Source organism: Eurosta solidaginis, chromosome 1 (assembly GCF_040869045.1).
Source record: "Eurosta solidaginis isolate ZX-2024a chromosome 1, ASM4086904v1, whole genome shotgun sequence".
Classification (NCBI taxonomy): domain Eukaryota; kingdom Metazoa; phylum Arthropoda; class Insecta; order Diptera; family Tephritidae; genus Eurosta; species Eurosta solidaginis.
Window position 1 is genome coordinate 121740108 of NC_090319.1, and position 19837 is coordinate 121759944.

At 38.6% G+C, this 19837-nt stretch overlaps 1 protein-coding gene and 1 pseudogene across 1 annotated transcript; one reads left to right on the plus strand and one right to left on the minus strand.

Annotated features, from left to right (window-relative positions):
• Positions 1–254: 254 nt before the first annotated feature.
• On the minus strand, positions 255–6007 carry LOC137237745 (T-complex protein 1 subunit eta-like). The gene is made up of 4 exons (XM_067761879.1): positions 5883–6007; positions 5466–5807; positions 4811–5412; positions 255–385 (listed from the first exon to the last, which is right to left on the minus strand). The coding sequence occupies exons 2-3, from the start codon at positions 5702–5704 to the stop codon at positions 5388–5390; spliced, it is 264 nt and encodes an 87-aa protein (XP_067617980.1). The 5' UTR covers positions 5705–5807; positions 5883–6007; the 3' UTR covers positions 255–385; positions 4811–5387.
• A 7353-nt stretch (positions 6008–13360) lies between these two features.
• On the plus strand, positions 13361–14752 carry LOC137237720 (THO complex subunit 6-like; annotated as a pseudogene).
• The last annotated feature ends 5085 nt before the right edge of the window (positions 14753–19837 follow it).

Consider the following 19837-nt stretch of genomic DNA (forward strand, 5'->3'; position numbering starts at 1 on the left):
TTATCTGTAATGCAAATATATTGATGGGTTAAAGTGGTTTTCGTATGTTATTCAACAACTCACCCTATACCATCATCACAGCCTTCTCATCGATTTTGAATATGTGTACTGTTTCAGTATTCAGACCCAGTTGGTTTGGTGCAATATTTTCGATTTGATGAATATGTATACTATCCGTTAGGCAGACAATTGGGTGCGTTCAATTCATTCATATACTGTGGGTATTTGAGCCGTAGACGCAATGGCAGATATTTTGATTATTTTTGAAGTGTAACATTTGTAAACAGTTGGGTTTCTCTGCTGTCACCATCACCACTAGAGGGCTGTTGAAGAAACGCTCGACCAAGATAATATGTTGCGATTTACGCGCATAGATTTCTTCCACCTTGTCACAGTTATTGATGGAGAAAATGCGTAAGCCATATTTACCATCCAATACGGAAATGGAAATGTAGAGGAAGAAACATTTTATAAAATTTAATAAAATCAAAAAATTATAGTTCTGTTAAAATGGCGCAAAGAATTGTATGTTAAAGTATAGCGAAGTTTGAATAGGTCTCATTCTTCATTCTTAGAAACAGGTACCTCGTAAGATATTAAAAATCCTCGACGCTTTTTTTGCAATAACTTAAAAAAAACTTATATTAATCAAATTTCTGTTTAACTTCTACATATCAATAGCTACCTTTACAACCAGAAGGTGGTAATGGCGGGATTTCGGTGACCAAGAACCGCCAACCCCCTAATCCAGGGTGTTATGCGGACCGTGCCTATTGGACGATTTGCAGCCAGGGGATAAATTCGGCTGTATTCGAACGGAGCCTTCCCGATACCGGACCACCTCGGGAAGTATTGATGGCCTTACCACAGTAAGGGACGCTGGCTGACGGTTATTTCCCCTTATATAATACTGGACCGCTGAGCCCGCCTTGTCATGCTGGTGGCCGTACGACCAAGATGAACGACTCATTACCAAATTGTAATAAGGAGGATAATAAGAGGACTGAGTCGCAAGCCAAGGACGACGCATTAAGCGATGCGTCGGACTCGGCGAGCGAGAGTAGTGCTGATTCAAAGAACTCCGTGTTGGAAAATAACAAAATGAGTAGAAGAGTGGAGAAAGGTACGGAGTAGGGGAAGTAAAAGAGCTCTCTCGCAGTACCGTGCAGCACTAAGAATTGTCCAACGCCTGGGAGCAGTGGTCGACCCAACAGAAGTGGACAGCGAGCGCTTGGAATGGGCCCATGAGGCGGTAGAAGTAGGTCGAAGGCAGTTCAAAAGGTTTGCTGCTAGAAACCCTCGGTTCTGCAACCGGTACGAGGAAGAAGCCTCGAATCGTAGAATGAACAGGCAACGTTCGGCGGAATGTTACAAGCCTGCTTTCAAGATGCAGAAAGCACCCAGGCTCAGAGCCGCTAGGCAGGGCAGTCGCATAGACAAGACAAGTAGGCCCAAAGCTGTAAGACAGATGGGCCCCAATAGCGAGGTAGCAACTACCTCGAAGGCTGCGAGTCAGAGGGAAGTTCCAACTACGAAAGTAGGAGATAAGCCAAAGGGAGATAACGCTAAGACTCCGACTTTCTCGGAGGTGCTAAAGGGAGTTAAAGCTAAGACTCCGGCTTTCTCGGAGTTGCCAAAGGGAATTAACACTAAGACGCCGGCTTTTCCCGAGAAGATGAGTGATTCGATGGGTGCATAAGACTGAATCATGTACCGCACTCTTGGAGAACTCCTCGTGTAGCTTTCCTACCAAAGGCGGGGAAGATCGATTACATGTATCCCAAAGATTATAGACCCAAAAGCTTAATATCATTTCTGCTCAAAACCTTTGAGAGGCTGATAGATGTGTACATAAAGTCCAACGTGGATTAAAAGCTGCTCTCCACAACACAACAGGCGTACACCAAAGGAAGTCAGTAGACACCGCATTGTATAGGGTGGTAATAAGCATAGAAGAAGCCCGGGAATATAAGGAATATGCTCTTGAAGTCTTCCTAAACATTGCCGGGACTTTCAACAGTGTTTCTAAATGGGCGATTATGGATGGTCTTAATTACGTTAAAGTACATCCAGCCTTACCCAGATGGGGATTGTACGCGGCCACGAAATTAGAGGACAGGAACACTCCGCAGGGAGGGGTGCTATCACCTCTGCTGTGGACGCTGGTCATTAACCAACTGGTCAGGGGATTCTACGAGGGGCCAGCAAAACTTGCGGTTTACGCAGATGACGTTGCATAGGGTCTTGTTTACAAAGAGGTAAAAAGTCCCTAAGTTAGTAGGGGCGACCCTACGGGAGAAACCGTGCACAAAATATCTAGGAATCATCCTAGACAGTAAGCTGTCATGGAAGCTCAACGTGGAGGAGAGGGTGAGGAAGGCTTCAACGGCACTTTATGCATGTACAATAATGCAAAAGAACCGGCATATACGAACAGAAGGCACTCGAAGACGATGCCTCAAAACTACCAACCAAAAGCATTAATTATCATTTCACTGACACAAATTTTATAGTTTTTTTCTTCGGGAGTTGGACACAATATTTTCATTATATTACTTAACAATTTAAAGGCTTCATTCTGTATTGCGAACGAAGCTCAGACGAACGATTCGCCTCCAAACGATTTCGTCTAGCAATGGTATTCTCTATCATTTTTGTTCGGTCTTTATGTATCTAACAGGAAGGCAAAAGTAATTCTCAAGTGATAAGTTGCCATCGTTTAACATAGTGCAAATACACTACGGATTCGTCTCTGATCCGCAACGAAAGTTCGTTTCCTAATAGAGAATGAGGCCCTAAGATTCGCTTCCCAAGGCAGTCGGTTCTATGTACCGGAGCGACTCGGGATTTTTCCCGACTAAGGACTTTCATTTGTTAATTTGTTTCGTCCCTTCCACAAATTGTCATTCTCCCAGCAGCTCCTTGGAGCAGGACTGCTACATACTCTCTTACTCCGGACAGGCATCGAATCCAATCCGGGTCCGTCTCCTGACCCCGGTCCTGAGAAATGGTTTTGCTGCATCTGCCGGAAAATAATCTTTTTAGGACGGTCATACTCTGTTCAGTGTGTCTCGTGCAAGGGATGGTTGCATCGGACAGGTTGTTCTGGGCTTGATCCCAGAACCCGACGTCCTCGTAACTTTTATAAATCTTTTGTGGCTCATTGCTGTTCACGCCCAAGGGCGTCCCGTAGTCTACGCCTAACTTGAAGCCATTTTGCTCCCTTATTTCCAAGCAAATTTGCAGCTAGCCCCTCATCAGCATGGCTTCAGAAAACTCCATAGCACTACCACCGCGCTAAATGCTATTAGCACCCAGATAAAATGCGGTTTAAATCAATACCCCCACCATAGAACAGTACTCGTAGTGCTAGAACTATCAAAAGCTTTTGATACGGTCAACCATGGCTCGTTACTGCAAGACCTGGAAGGGTCTACCCTTCCCCCATGTCTTAAAAGGTGGACCGCAAATTATCTGGGTGGTCGGCAGGCATCGGCGCAATTTAGAAACGAAACATCAAAACCAAGGAGAATTAAACAAGGGGTGCCACAGGGTGGTGTCCTATCCCCACTTTTGTTTAATTTCTACATATCTAAGCTACCTTCACCACCGGAAGGAGTCACAATCGTTTCCTACGCCGATGACTGCACAATAATGGCCACAGGCCCAGGCCCAATTATCGATGCGCTATGCAATAAAATAAACGGCTACCTCCCTGATCTCTCCAGTTTTTTCGCCTCGCGAAACCTGGCATTATCAGCGACTAAATCTTCCGCGACCTTATTTACAACATGGACGTCCCAAATGTCGACCATTTTAAACATCCACGTCGATGGCACTACGCTACCGACTGTCCTACACCCCAAAATCTTGGGTGTGACGTTTGATCAGGATCTACATTTTGGTGAGCACGCAGCCGCAATTGTTCCGAGAATTCAAAGCCGTAACAAAATCCTCAAATCCCTCGCTGGCAGTACCTGGGGAAAAGATAAAGAAACGCTCATGACTACATACAAAGCAATTAGCCAGCCGATTACGTGCTATGCGTCACCCATATGGTCGCCAAGCCTAAAAATTACCTACTGGAAGAAACTACAGGCCTGCTAAAATACTGTTCTCAGAATCGCCACGGGCTGTCTTCTTATGTCCCCAGAACACCACCTGCATAATGAGGCGAGAATACTCCCCGTCAGGGAGAGAAATGAGATGCTGACCAAACAGTTCCTGTTGAATACCCAGAAACCTGGGCATCCCAACAGACATCTGATTGATGAACCAGCACCGCCTAGGGGCTTAGGGAGTCATCTCCGTAAGCATTTTGATGAAATACGGCACCTGAGAACCCAGCCGTATGAAGTGAAAAAACACAAGCAGGTCCTTGGTGAACTCCATAAACAGTCGTCGGACCTTTATGCCGGGAATTGCCCGGTGAATCCAGTACTTAAAGAAAATTATCCAAAACTCGCGGAAGAGGAACGCGTGTCAACTTCGTTCTGGATACTGTAACAGGTTAAACTCTTACCTATCCAGAATCAACCCCGACATACAAAATGTATGCCCCGCTTGCAATGTGTCCCCACATGACACTAACCATCTCTTTAATTGTAATGTGGAACCAACGCCTCTAACACCCCTTTCCTTATGGTCCACCCCTGTTGAAACGGCAAGTTTCCTTGTACTCCCGTTAGAGGATATTGATGACAATTTGTGATCGGTCGCGGCTATTAGGTGGGGCGAGCATTGCTACAACAACAACAACAAAAACAGGCCCTAAGATTAGAAATTTTTTTCAATTTGTATTTTGATTTACCAGCAACAATAGAATCATATTTAATTGTACGCCGCACAATCATTATAGCATCATGTAACGAAGCTCAGTTTCTTTCCACAGAACATATCACAATCTGCAAAATAATGTGTACCAACATCACCAATTGGTAGTTTAGATAACACAACATTGACGCCTTACTTAGCTAGTTCATTGTACAGAATACGCCAACAATTTTCTGATACTCTTCAACATTATCAACACGTACTTTTCAGAATTATCACCCTCAGCCTTGAATTCAAAAAATATATTTAATAATGCGATTTTACATCTTTTGTATGACGTTGGGTACATCAAAGGAAAGTACGGCGTCCACAACAATTTTAGAAAATAAATCTTTTTGTTGATGAATAAGTTTGGAGGACATTGCTGTGGCAGCGTGTTTTCCACTAAAGCACGTTGTTGTTCCTTTGATTGGCGCTTCGACATGTACAGCCATGTCATGTTTTGGTCATGCATAATTATAATGCTTTACGTATAGCTTTAATGATGATACGTGCATGCACGCCTTCTTCAACATATGGTTTAACTTGTTTTAAGATTTCACCTGCTTAAAGTACTACTGAAGTGGTGCCATCGCCGACCTGATAAGAGAAACATTTTTATTCTACACATTCTAATATAACAAAAAACTTACCTCAGCATCTTGAGATTTGGCGATGTCGATAAGAGTTTTACGGCTGGATGCACAATATCCAATAGTTTCATAATGGTTGCACCATCATTTGAAATTGTGGCCTTACTACTGGAATCAACAATATGCTTGTCCATACTGCGTGGACCCAATGTAGTGCGTACAGCGTCCACAATTGATTGCGAGGCATTGATGTTGGATATGAGTTGAGGTTTACCTTGAGAGCTATCGGTACCACCCATTTTTTACACAAAAACTCATATGTACCCAATACAAGTTCAGGACGTTCATATTTATCTACATGCCGTCCGGTGTGGCCCAAATGTTGCAAATATACAGTTGGCACTGTTGAGAAAAAATATGGATCAAAGAAAACAAGTAAAAGTGAAAGATTTTTTGTATCATCTGTTGTTACTTTACACATGGACATTGGTAACGACGACCAGCATCTACAAATTGCATATGAGCCTTGCAACGATTACATTTAATTGGACCCAGTTCACCAAAATTTACAATGGGTGGCTCATATTCACCCTCAACCGTTCGTGCCATTGGTTAGACGGTAAGTGTAATGGACAAAGCTGTTGTTTTTAATAAATCAGCTGTTGCATGTATGCAATACAAAGAGAACCTGCAAAGAAGAAAGATCAAAGTAATTCCCAAACAAGACATTAATTTCGAATAGCGATACCTAACGTAACGTGGCGAGGAGTTACCCTGATCTTCTACCACATATTTTGTGGTCACCAATGGTGGTAATAAACCCTGTTCATTAGTAATAAAAGCACCACCAGCGCTATTTTATTATCGGATTTGGCATCTGATCGGGATCTAAACGGCCTTGGGCTTGATCATGCTGTTGCGGCTGTTGATATTTACCAGTAACAGGTGGTTGCTAAAGAAACTAACACAAAAATAATCATCAGCAAATTTTTAAATATATTAGTTGTATTAGCATACATTATAACCAGGACGTCCGGACGTGTCCGGGTATTGGGGGTTAACCCGGCTTGGGTGGTTGACTGGGCATCGGCGCCTGTCAAGGTTGTGTTGGCATCATTTGACCCATGTAACCACGTGGTGCACCTGGTTGTTGTAGAGGATGACCTGGCTGTTGAGGTTTTCCATTTGTGCTCGATTTCCAGGCAACGAAGCGTATTGTGTTGTTGATTCCATTTGTTGGAGACGTGCACGAAGTGCAACAATTGTTTTCTGGAAAAATGTTAGAATTTGTAATATTGTACAACTACAAACATAAATACATATTAAATTCACTTTCCAAACACTTACATCCAACATCGCTAAGTTATTTTAATTTAAATTAATTTAATGCTCCAAAATTAGCACAGGCCTGCAGCTCAATTCGCGGAAAATGCCGAACTCGCTGAAAATTTTTTTCCACACAAAAATGACATATTTCAAAATACCTATGAATATAGTAGTTGCGAGAGAGCACGATACATTGTGGCAAAGCTAAATTTGTCAACATGCTTTTTCATTTGGAGAATTTTTCATTCCAAATCGTCACCCCTGTGAAAAATTCGTGTGGCTGTGTGCGTTTTTGGTCACACTATTTTTTCAGGGTATATAATAGGAAAAAACGTAAGACAATCACCTGCAGTCACCCATAGTCACCGAGAGTCACCGAAGTGAATGAATGCTCTTATATGATACGAATTTGGTTTCACTTTGGTGAAAGTGACTCCTCGCGTCGCTTTGCGTTATACATAATAACGCCGTAATTCCAATTCCAACATTAAACCGATAACATTTGATTTCATGACACCAAAGTAATTTTTTTGTCGTTTTTAATTCCGATTCCGACAACAATTGGATTCCATGACAGCCCTGATTATCATTCACTATTCAATCTTCTTTTCGACTGTTCTTTTGCCTGATTTTAGGCGCACTAATTAATTATATTAGTTTGTAGTAGCACATTTTTAGTCGTACAAAAAAAAATTTAAATATCACATTCTTTGACTCTTGGCAGGATCGCCAAATTGTGGTAGTTATAAAGAAAATTCTTTTTAATATGTTTCGGTTATAGTCTACGAAAATCATTAAATCTTTTCTTTTCAACGAATTTAATAGAATGAAAATTTTTACTATTACAGAATTCAACATTGAAAAATAACATTTGGATACATATTGAAAATTACAAAAATTCAAAGTAATAAATTTACAAAGATAAATTAAATTAATAAAATTAATCCATTACTAATACCATACATCTAGCTCTGTCGAAAGCTTTTGATATGTCAGTGTAGGTAGCATTCACATGAGCATCCTTAACAAAAGACGAAATATAATAGCTAAAAAATACCAAAAGGTTAGTAACAGTTGATCGGCCATACAAAACCATGTTGCCCAAGAAAAATAAATGGTTTAAACGCTAAAGCAAGTTTACTGCTCACAATACATTCAAATAATTTGGAAAAGTTCGGGAGTTTGGAAATAGGGCGATAATTCGTGATGTCAAATTATCTCCAGCTTTGAGTATAGGGGTGACCGAGGCTAATTTTCACCATATAGTAAAAATCCTTATTGTAATTAAATATTGGATAGTAGTCCAAGGAGCTCAGAAATCAAAGCTATGCATGGCTTAATTAAGAATGCGGACATTCCATGAACAGCAACATGCTTTGAATTTTTAGATCAGTTATGGCTCTTAATAAGTCAGCTTTGGAGATTTCCAAAGCCCTAAAATCTATAGACGGCGAAAAATTTAAAATACTCAGATTATCATCAGACGAATCATACACAAAATTAGACTTGAAAGAAATCTGCAAACAGATTAGCTGTTTCTTCAGTAGACTTGGAAGTCATGCCATTATATGACATCGCAGCGGGAATGTGAGATGTTGCTCGTTTGGAGTTGATGACATTCCAAAACGTTTCAGAGTTCACCTTGATATTGGATTCGAAGTGTACAATGTAGTTTTTATATAGAAACTAGCGTACCCTCGCCCGCTTCGCTAGGCGATAAATTCAATGATTTGCTGAAAGAGAATAAAATTAATACGAAACAAAGCAAATTCTTTGATACAATTTCATTCGAACTTTATTGTAAGACTTTTTGGTAGAAAACGTTTTTGGTTTTTCGATCTTTCGCGTAAATGCATAATGACGATGGTTTGCCTACTCGTGAGCAAGCTACATACAATTGTCCATGAGAAAAAATTGGGTATTCTAAATTAATACCGCACATTTGTAGAGACTTTCCTTGCGCCTTATTAATTGTCATAGTGAAGGCAAGGCGAATAAAGAACTGCAAACGTTTGAAATCGAATGGTAAATCCGTCGGAATCAGTGGAATTCTGGGTATAAAAACGTGTTCTCCTTTGTACTTCCCTTTCAAAATAGTTGCTTCGATAACGTTACCTATTACCTTCTTCACAGCGAGTCTGGTACCGTTGCAAAGTCGTGACACATTAATGTTGCGCAGCATAATAATCGGTGCTCCAATTTTTAAACGTAAATTATGAGGTGATAGGCCTGGCAAATCGAGTGAGTTTAAGAATTCAGTTGGATAATTTACGACATCATCTTGATCAGTAATGGCGCCCATTGACTTATATGCAACTATGTCACCAGGTATTTGATCCAGAATAGTTGCATTTATCTCATTGACGTCCTTATTTTTTTCAGCTAAAATTGCTCTTTCACTGAGCCAATCATAGTTTTTGTAATGTTGAACTATGTTTGGAAATACACTCTATATGAATGCCTCTTTAGAATGTGCGAAAGTGCAGAAATTCTTAGGCAATGTAATCATTCCTGTTGGATCGACAGACATTTGGCCATTTCCGATTTTCAGTAATTGCTGTGAAAATTCAGCTCCTGACGGATCGTTTTGTAGTTGAACACGTACGTTTGTAGTAAATGTAAGCGTGTTTACATATCTCCATAAATACGATGATTTTAAACATGCATTGATTTCATCTGCAGCCATGGATTTTGGGATCACAGTGAAATCTCCAGCCAATAAAATAATGGCACCTCCAAAGACTGTTTGGCTTCCTCGTAGATCTTTAAACGTTCTATCAAGTGCTTCCAATGATTTCTTGTGTGCCATAGTACACTCGTCCCATACGATGAGCTTACATATTTTAAGAACTTTTGCCATTCCATATGTTTTCGAAATATTATGTGTTGGTGTTTCATTAACCTGCATACTCAAAGGCAATTTTAATGCAGAATGTGCTGTGAGACCGCCTTCCAGTAATGTAGCCGCAATTCCGGAAGAAGCGAGTGCCAATGCAACGTTATTATCTGATCGAATTTTTGCTAATATCATGAAATCAAAAAGGTCTTGCCTGTTCCCCAGGAGCATCCAAGAAAAAAAATCCACCAGTTCCATGGCTAACATTATTCATGATTGTGTCATAAACATGGTGCTGTTGGAGTACTCATTAACAGCTTCCATTTGATACCCATAATGTAAAAACACATCCTAAGGTTATGCTGATCCACGTTTTGGGCAATATCTCGAGACCCTAGTCACCCAGATGTATGAAAATTATCCTCTGCTAAAGAACTCATCAACAGCTTTCATTTGATATCCATATTGTATAAACACATTCTTGGTGTAGCCGAGTCCACACTTTGGCCTATATCTCGAGACCCTAGTCACCTCATATTAAAGTACTCTTCAGAAGCTTCCATTTGATACCCATATTATATAAACACATCGTAGGGTTATCCGGATCCACGTTTAAATTACTCATCAGAAGCTTCCGTTTGATACCCATATTATATAAACACATCGTAGGGTTATCCGGGTCCACGTTTTGACCTGTATCTCAAGACCCTAGAAATTAAAAAAAATTTTTTTTTGCTAAAAACCTTCCTCTATTTTATCCCTATAATATGAAAAAAGAACGAATAAAATTGGCCTCGTATAGGCCCCAAAACATGGACAGGAACGAACATCATTACATTTTTATATATATAGATTTTCTAAAAAAAATCATAACTCAAGAATGGCTAAACCGTTTTGGGATTTCAAAATCAACTAACCATCATCTCTCCTTCCTGTATCTTTCCTAAAAATTGCATGGCAATCTTTCTATCCATTCTCGAGTTATGGAGTGACAATCAAAATGTACACTTGTTTTTATATATATCGATTTATTCAAACAATTGAAGTCTCTGATATATTTCTCTTGTAACGATTTTAAGTGTAAATTTCCAGTTCTATTGAACAGGTTATAATACTTCTTTCGTAGGTTTTTAAGTCTTTATAATCTAGAATTATGCCACGGTAATTTAAATGTCCATTTACGATATTGTGGGATATAACGTATTGAGATGTCAAATATTATATCTTTGAACATAGAAATATATTATGTAACACTATGGCCATTAAACATCGTACCCAACCTAAGGACGAGATATGATTATTTATCAGGTCAAACTCACCTTTATTAAAATTGAAATTTGATACATGATCTTTCCGTGCATTAGGGACTAGGCCGACCATCTCGGTAACGATTTAGTATGACTACATGAAACCTTCTAGGTCATCCCGCTATCCCACCCCCTTATTCATGAGGAACTTGGGGTGTTAAATAAACAGGGTTCGCCGCGGGTAGGCGAAGTTGACAATTGGGTTGGAGAAGCTATATATTTCGCTGGCAACCTCTTGAAAGGGTTGCGCTATACAACCCCTTGAATCAATTTGGTATTTTAGTCGCTTCTTACGACAGGCATACCTGCTGCGGGTATGTTCTAAGCCCTTAGGTTAGGTTAGGTGGTAGCTGCCCTGATAAGAATAGCTCACTTGGACAACACTAAGGTCCGTTGTGATACCACATACACCAAAAATAACAGTGACTTAGATCTAGCTACTTAGAGAATCGTTGGGTAGCAACGATAAATCTCCAAATGATACCGATCTCAACTTTGGATAAATCCTCCTGAGATCCAAGTGAGTCGCCACCGAAGTACTTTCGCCTAGTTCTGGCAAAAGCTGGGCAATCAAGCATAAAGTGATTTGGTGATTCCACCTCATCATCCTCCACACAGCTGCAGCAGGATGGGGTTACCAGTATATTGAGACGTACCGCATGGATACCCATGGGACAATGCCCTGTCAAAACCCCAATGACCATTGATAGGTGAGCCTTAGTGAACGCAATTATTTCAGCAGACCTCCTGCCATCCACTTTCGGCCAGAAAGATCTTGCTACCCTGCAAGACGATGTGTCCGCCCAACCTCTGCTGAGCTGACTCTAGGCCCAGCTATGGAGGAGAAATCCACAGGTGGCCAGCGGAATCCCGAAATCCCCACAGCTATCTTCATCCGGTTCAGTTGTAGAGATGCGGGCTAAGAGATCCGCTTGACAGTTACCCGGGACCCAGATAATCTTAATTGTAAAATAATTCGATGCAATCGCAAGCGAGGTCAGGCACTCCCAGACCACCCTCGATCGCACTGTAGTTGAGCCCAAGGCCTTGATAGCCGCTTGACTAACAGAGTAGATGTTAAATTCCCTAACAGTAGTAGCAATGGATAGCATTTCATCCACCGCATCCTTAATCGCAGCAACTTCCGCTTGGAATACACTGCAGTGATCAGCCAACTTAAACTTGCGGCTTATATTTAGCTCTTGACAATACCGATCAGCGCCGTCCGTTGCACTGACGTTAACATTTTGGAGGTGTTCGCAGTGTCCAGTGCTTTCTACCAGACCAGCACCCCATATAGGAGAATCGGTTTGACCACCATCTAAATATAAATATAATTGAATATTCAATTATTATAAGCCGGTGTTAAGCTCATGAATTCTTAAATAATATGTAATAAATTTATATTGTACATCGTACCTTTTTTTATCCACTCATCAAGTTTCACCACTTCAGTAGTAATTATTAAAGTATTGTTCCTTTTTCCCATTTTTGAAAGTATGCGTGTATATAATTTGATTTGGACCCAGCAAAAACCATTGTAGTCTTTACCAAGTAGCGCAACTAACAGCTGATCGCTCAAAATTTGCACACACACACAAACATCACTAATGGCCATATTATGAAAATCTTATTGAAATTGAAGTTAAATTTTTAAACAGACATAAAGTGTTATAATTTCGGAATATATAGCATCTAGGACACCTTACTTGCAGTAATTGAAAGAAAATGTTTGCCTTTACTCAAGTATTTAATTATTTTTTCTAAATTTATCTTTCATATTGATGCAATGATTGCAGTTATATTGATCCAATGCAACTCTGCTCTTCCTACTGTTCTTCATTCCACTCCATTCGAGTGTCTCTTTCACTGAATTCGAGTGCCTTCCACTCTATTCGCAACATAACCTCAATTTAAGCTGCCAAACTATACAGTAAACAATGGCAAAAACTGCTTAACGCATTCACGTGCAAATGCAAAGTCTTCAGCTGTTATCTCCTCTAAAACGAAAAAAAAAGTTTGTTCTGACTATAGCGGAACTATACCAGGTGGTAGCACGGTGACAGCTGATTTCTATTTTTTAATAGGATTTGCTACATCAACTTCCGGCGCATTACGATTTTGACATTAGTCCATCGATTTACAAAAACAAAGTACATGGAGCTTTTATTTATGTTTGTAGGTATGTCACCATGCTACCACCTTGTATGGTTCCGCCATGGTTCTGGCTGAATGTCAGAGAAGGAAGGAGAGATATAATTTTTGCATTATTTTCTATTGTATGCATTCCCACTCATTTGTTTTGCTTCCTTGGCAGACGTGTCATTGCACAACAAGAGCCATTGTGGACAAATGTCAAGTGCGATTATTAACAAATATTAATAATATTCAAACAAAACTAAAGAAAAAAATAATTTTATAGCACTAATTGCTTTTATTTATACAATTATTGGCGCTCAAAAGCTGTTATAATATGAAGCAAAGAAATGAGAGATTAAAAGTTGAAAGCCATGTATAATAATCTTATTTCACAAGCGATTTCCGAATTTGGCCAATTTTTGTTTGCCGGTAATCGCTTTGGTGATATTTTAGTACAAGAGTAAAGCCCCCATTACTGATACTTAGCATAGACTTGACTTGACTTGGCGTAAACTTGGCAACTTAGCCACGATTATACTCCACTTGGCGCATAAAATCTGGCATCATAATCAGCGTTGAAATTTATTTTTAAATAAATGTCAATTTGTAGGACAAAATGTCAAAATGAAATGGAAACAAACAAATGGCATCTCAAAATGTAAACGTCACTTAGAACTTACATAGAAAATCAAAATTCAACAGACTTCTAAGTCAAGTTAAGTTTTGAGTAATCAGTAACATGCAATGTTCATTTAACAGAACTGTATGTGACAGTTCGCAAGCCAAGTCAAGTCTATGCTAAGTATCAGTAATGGAGCCTTAAAGCCCCCATTACTGATACTTAGCATAGACTTGACTTGACTTGGCGTAAACTTGGCAACTTAGCCATGATTATACTCCACTTGGCGCATACAATCTGGCATCATAATCAGCGTTGAAATTTATTTTTAAATAAATGTTAATTTGTATGACAAAATGTCAAAATGAAATGGAAACAAACAAATGGCATCTCAAAATGTAAACGTCACTTAGAACTTACATAGAAAATCAAAATTCAACAGACTTCTAAATCAAGTTAAGTGTTACCAAGTTTTGAGTAATCAGTAACATGCAATGTTCATTTAACAGAACTGTAAGTGACAGTTCTCAAGTCAAGTCAAGTCTATGCTAAGTATCAGTAATGGAGCCTTAAGTAGTCGAGATATAAAAAACTACTTAAAAATGCTAAAAAAAACGCTTGTACTCCAATAGTCTACAGGATCTTGAGTACACCGATGTACCATGCTCCAATGTGCGCATCTTCCCGCAAGGCGCACAGACGGAAATTAATAGCCTTTGCTTTCATCGTGAAATCCTTATAGTTTGGGCCACTAGTGTCATCTACGGTCTCGCATGGAATGAAGAAAAGCATGAATTGAGCACATTGCATAAATGGGAAATTTGATGCAGATGAGGTACCAGATGTTAACTTTTTGTGGCTGCGTGTAGGCACGGATTATTTATGTGCCGGGTATGGTGACAATGTTATATATCAACTAAATTTGCAAGATGACTATCGTGGACACACGGATTATAAACATGGCGTAACCGGCAGTGATAGTGGACAAATATATTCAGCATCGGAAGATGGTACCGTACGCTTTTGGAGTGAACAAAAAAAAGAATCAACAAGCATGTTCGTACCAGGCGAAAATATACAGTTGATGCGGCCGGAATATGGCAAATGGATGATTGGTTAATTTGTGGCAGTGCACAGTGTAACTTTTTTCACATCTAGGATGCCAAAATTCCAAAAAACATTGTTATCCAATCTCTAAAATGTTTTGGCATGCAACAGATTAATAACCAACTGTTAAGAAAATGTATACACAGCAAAGTAAAAAACCCACGATCACCATGATAAGCATTATGAAACTTGGATAATTGAAACAAGTGTAAAAATCATTTCACAGTCCAAAATTTTTTACCAATTTTGTGGCCACGTGGTGGATTTTTCGATAACTGTTTTGACTTCAAACTATTTTATTTAATATACTTGGGTAGTTTGTAACAGCATTGGTAAGTTTCAGTCACGTGGGCATTTTTATAATATATTTTTTTTTTTTAAGACAGCCACTAAAAGTTTGGTAAGCTGAGAAAATTTTTCGTTTTCAATAGAATAAAACTTGCCTGATTCCGCCCAATTCCATTGAAGGAATACATACACATTAAAGGGAATTTCATATAGTTTCAGATAAAAAGAAACCATTGCGAAATTTTGCGTTTTTCTTTGTAATCGCCAACTTAAGGTCTTTATGCCCTCGCTCACGTATGAAGCGCAGTGACCTATCAATGGAATGTCCTCAATTCAAGTCTACAATACTAGATCCCAAAAAAAGACAGTTATACCTGAAATGGTAAAAACCCAGAAAAAGGAAACTTGTGCACTGAATAGCCTTCATTGTATGTTTTATAAGTTTGCCCATAGTTAACGAGTTGTGCACTTATCCCATCAACTGATGTTATGTATGCACACCTACCTGAGGGTCGTCTATTATGGGTGATACTTCTAAGCCATTGAGTGCTTCGGGAATATACATATGTATGTATACATCACATAAATGCCTACCTAAAGTTTGCTCGGAGTTAGAGATCTTAGGTAGATCTTTAAAACAAAGAAATGGGTAAGTATATTTTTGTTAAGCATTAGCAGGTATTATTTTCTCTATATAAATAGAGAACAAAGCTAAAAATGAATCATACCAAAGATGGACTGCACCCCCCAGCGGGAAAGGGGGTCAGAATATACCCGCGGTAGGTATGCCTGTCGTAAGAGGCATTGTGAATGATGACTAAGTGTGATATCTTCTGCATAAACGTCAAAATTCCAAAGTGATTGGATCACCTGATTCGTATATGACTACTGCTGTCTCATTCTGTATCTCTTTCTATCACCCGCTGAAGATAGGCGCCGCCATATTGAACAGCCTGTCAAAACGCTGAAAAGTAGCCATATTGAACAGCCTGTCAGGCAGTTGACAGATAAGATAACGCACTTTGTCATCATTCACAATGGTAAGAGGCGCCTAAAATACCAGATTCAAGGGGTGTGTAGCGCAACCCTTCAGGTTGCCAGCGCAATATATAGCTTCTCCAAACCCAATTGTCAGCCTCACCTATCCGCGGCGAATCCTGTTTCACTAACAGACGAGGCTCTGGCGACCCCAAGCTCCTCATGGAACTTGGGGGTGGGGAGGGAGGGGATGGCCTGAAGGTTTAATGTGGCCACATAAATCGTTCCCGAGATGGTCGGGCTAGCACCTTAATGGTGCTGTGGTACCGGAGCGTACCGGATCTGTATCCGGCAAAGGACCATCACATCGATAACACTCCCCAAAGCCTTCGGGGAGCAACCTTATCGCTACAACAACAACAACAACAACACTGCATTGAAGTAAAACCAACTGCACTGTACCAAATTTTCCTATATCATCAACTAGTTATGGCTATTTCACGAAATTTTCTCTTTGAAGTTTGGCTAAAAAGCAAAGATGGAGAAACGGACAAAGCCATACTAAACCATATTTTGAGTATAATTGGAAGAGATGTGGATCATTCAAAATTAAAAAAATACATCATCAAGCTAACTTATAATATTCGTAAGAGATGTGCATGTTGTTTTCGATCTACAAGTAGATTTATTGAGAAAAACTCTGAATGGTTATTAGAAAATCTGGATTTTACAGATTATATGCTTGATGTTGAGCCATGCACTTCTCGTGATATTCCTAAGCCGGGGAGGCCAACAAAAAACTTCTCTGAGTCATCTATGCGCACAAAAAAACGAAAAGCTAAGGAACTAATGAACAATGGCGACAATGATCAACGGTTAATGGCAGCGGAATTGAAATTACGATCATCAGCGAAAAGGAATTCTGCAAAAATAATTGAGGAGTTATCCACGGCATCATCATCAAGAGGGACGGCAATCAAAAAGTCCCGACTATCGGAACAAAATAAGAAAAGTTTGTCACCAGATCAAGCAATTGCGATGATAGTTGACTCAAATCTTTCAGCATATGAATACCCTGATCCGGCAGCACACTTCAGAAGTTAACAGAAAAGTGTATCCTTCATATAACTGTTTAAAGGAATCAAAGAATTTATGCTATCCTAAAAAAATAACCTTAACGGAAACCTTTGCTGAAATTGAATTGCAATCCCTAATTGATCACAGCTTACGAAGATTTTGTCTTGCACAAGAAGAGGTATTGCTTTCTATTCCTGAGGTTAAAGAACTAAATGCAATTGTAAAATGGGGATGTGATGGAGCTGAGCATAGCTGTTATCAAAGTAAATCGGACACTAGTATGTTTTCATTTCACTAGTACTCCTTCAAATGTATACAATGGTTGAAAAACGAAAGGTTGTAGTTTGGAGTAATCCTGCTCCATCTTCCACGAGATACTGCCGCCCGATGAAATTTGTTTTTACAAAAGAAACAATACGAAATTTAATAATTCAATTATTATAAGCTGGTGTTAAGCTCATGAATTCTTAAATAACACTGGTCAGCAGTGAACAATTTTCCTTTTTTTAGTCGTATTAAGTCAATTTAAGGGTGTGATGATTTGTTTCTTTCTAACATCTCTAGTTTTTAATTTTCGTATAGGTGTTAAATTCTTACAAACATGAGAATTTTTACATACTTAATTTTAATGATTTACCGCGTATCAGCACAAAATTGCCTTTTATAAAACTTTCTTGCCTGTGGGTCTTGTTCAAGATCCCGACAAAGACTCCAGCAGTAATCGGCCATCATATGCGTGTCCCATCTTCCTTGGTATCGCTCTTCCATAACACGCATATCCTGGTGAAATCTTTTAGCCTGCTCTTTACTATAATCAAAATTAATTGTATTAATTTTAAAATAAAAGTCACGAAAATATTTGGAGATGTTATAAGAAAACACAATAAATACTCTTAGTCAAAGCCAATACGAACGAACAGTAATTGAAAAATGCAAAAGCTAAAGACGCAAACTTCAATTTCATTTTCATTTTACCCTACAGTAGTCGCTCACAAATTAGAACCTTTAGTAATTAGAACTTCCAGAAAGTAGAATCAACTTTTTCAACACATTACACGATCTTTAATTAGAATAGAAAATTCTAATTTCTGAGCGTATTTTTTTTTTTTTGCAAAATAGAAATAAAAAGGGCAATCCCCAATTTATTCATGTTACGCTCGGTAGTCGTTGGATTTTCCTCGCGGTTCTGTACAGTTTTTGTTATTTTTTGGGTGAAATTCGATACGCGTGCACGTGTTTGGCATTATATTCTTTAAAAGTAATTCGCTGAAATGCCAATTAAACATAAGAAAAATACTTTGTCCTTGTAAACCAAAGTTCAGATCTTGGAAAAGCTAGACAAAGGTGTTCAAGGGAAGCGGTTAGCCATAGAATTTGATGTAGCGCCATCTGCAATCAGCTATATCAAATTTTAAACGCTGTTATACCTATCATGATGCTAACAAAAAATCATCGCACATCGCTGAATATTAGTTATTAAGTTTTTGATTAATTTTTGCTTTTTTTAATGTATTTCTATCGATCTTTTATGTATTTTTAACGAAAAAATATATTTATTGTAATTGGAGTTTTTATTTTTTGGATCTTTTTTGATTTATCGTATATATACATACATATATGTATATTTAATAAAAAAACATGTGATATGAATTGTACTGGATTGTTACCTTATGTGTTGTCGTTTTTATGAACAAAATTGAATAATACCAATTTCATTGTAGTTTTTTTAATGCAAATTGACCTAATTTTTAAGGTTTTATACAAATAAGAAAACGTCCAGGAATTAGAATTTTTCAGAAATTAGAATCACCCTAAAAACAAAGTGGTTCTAATTTGTGAGCGTCTACTGTATTTGTTTTTGTAGTTATTGTGTATTTGCTGTTTAATTTAACGAAAGTTTAAGAACAAAAACAAAATAATGTCGATCACTTTCGCTGAGTCCTTCTTTTTGACATTCTTGGAGGTTTTTTTTTAATTTTCGTTAAATGAAAAAACAAATACACAACAAATACAAAAAGCAATAGTTTAAAATGAAAGAACAAAGGCAAATAATAAATCAAGTATTAAAGAAATTTAGATTTGCTTTTGTAAATTGTTGTATTTTTTGTTTTTGCAATTTCCTACTCCTGTGAGATAAGTTTTCGGGTAGTAGAAAATATCTCGAAAGCTGTTACAAAAAAAGTAAAATGATTTATGAAATCAGCACAGAAAATTACATCTAATGTGATAAAAATTTCCTTGGAAAATTTTCAAAAGTGGAAATTTGTTCCGCAGTGTATTAAGTATAAATTGAACACACCATTAAACAAACAAACATAAATTTATTACAATTTTGTAAAATTGGTGTGGCGCCGCCTACATTAGACAGAAGCAAATTTTAAAGTTTTGCAAACCGTTAACAAAAGCCGTTGATATCACTTTACAATGTAGCGAGAATAAATGTAAGGCGTGGTAACCAGAGATCTGCTTTGAGTACTGATAAAATTAGTGCACTTAGTCATGAGCCGGGGTGGGCGTGAGCTTAGCACCTGCTAAGCGACCATATATGTATACGATAAGCGAGAGCACAATGGCTACTTCGTCAAAATCAACGACAGCTCTTTTAGTTTGATTTCGATGGTCGTGCAGTGAGGAAAGAGTGCGTGTGACACGTGTTCACCGTTCAAGCATTGAAATCAAACTAAATAAATAATTGATTTTGCTTTCTTGCTCGCTACGTATTCGTGTTTACTAACACATTCTCAATTTGGTCACC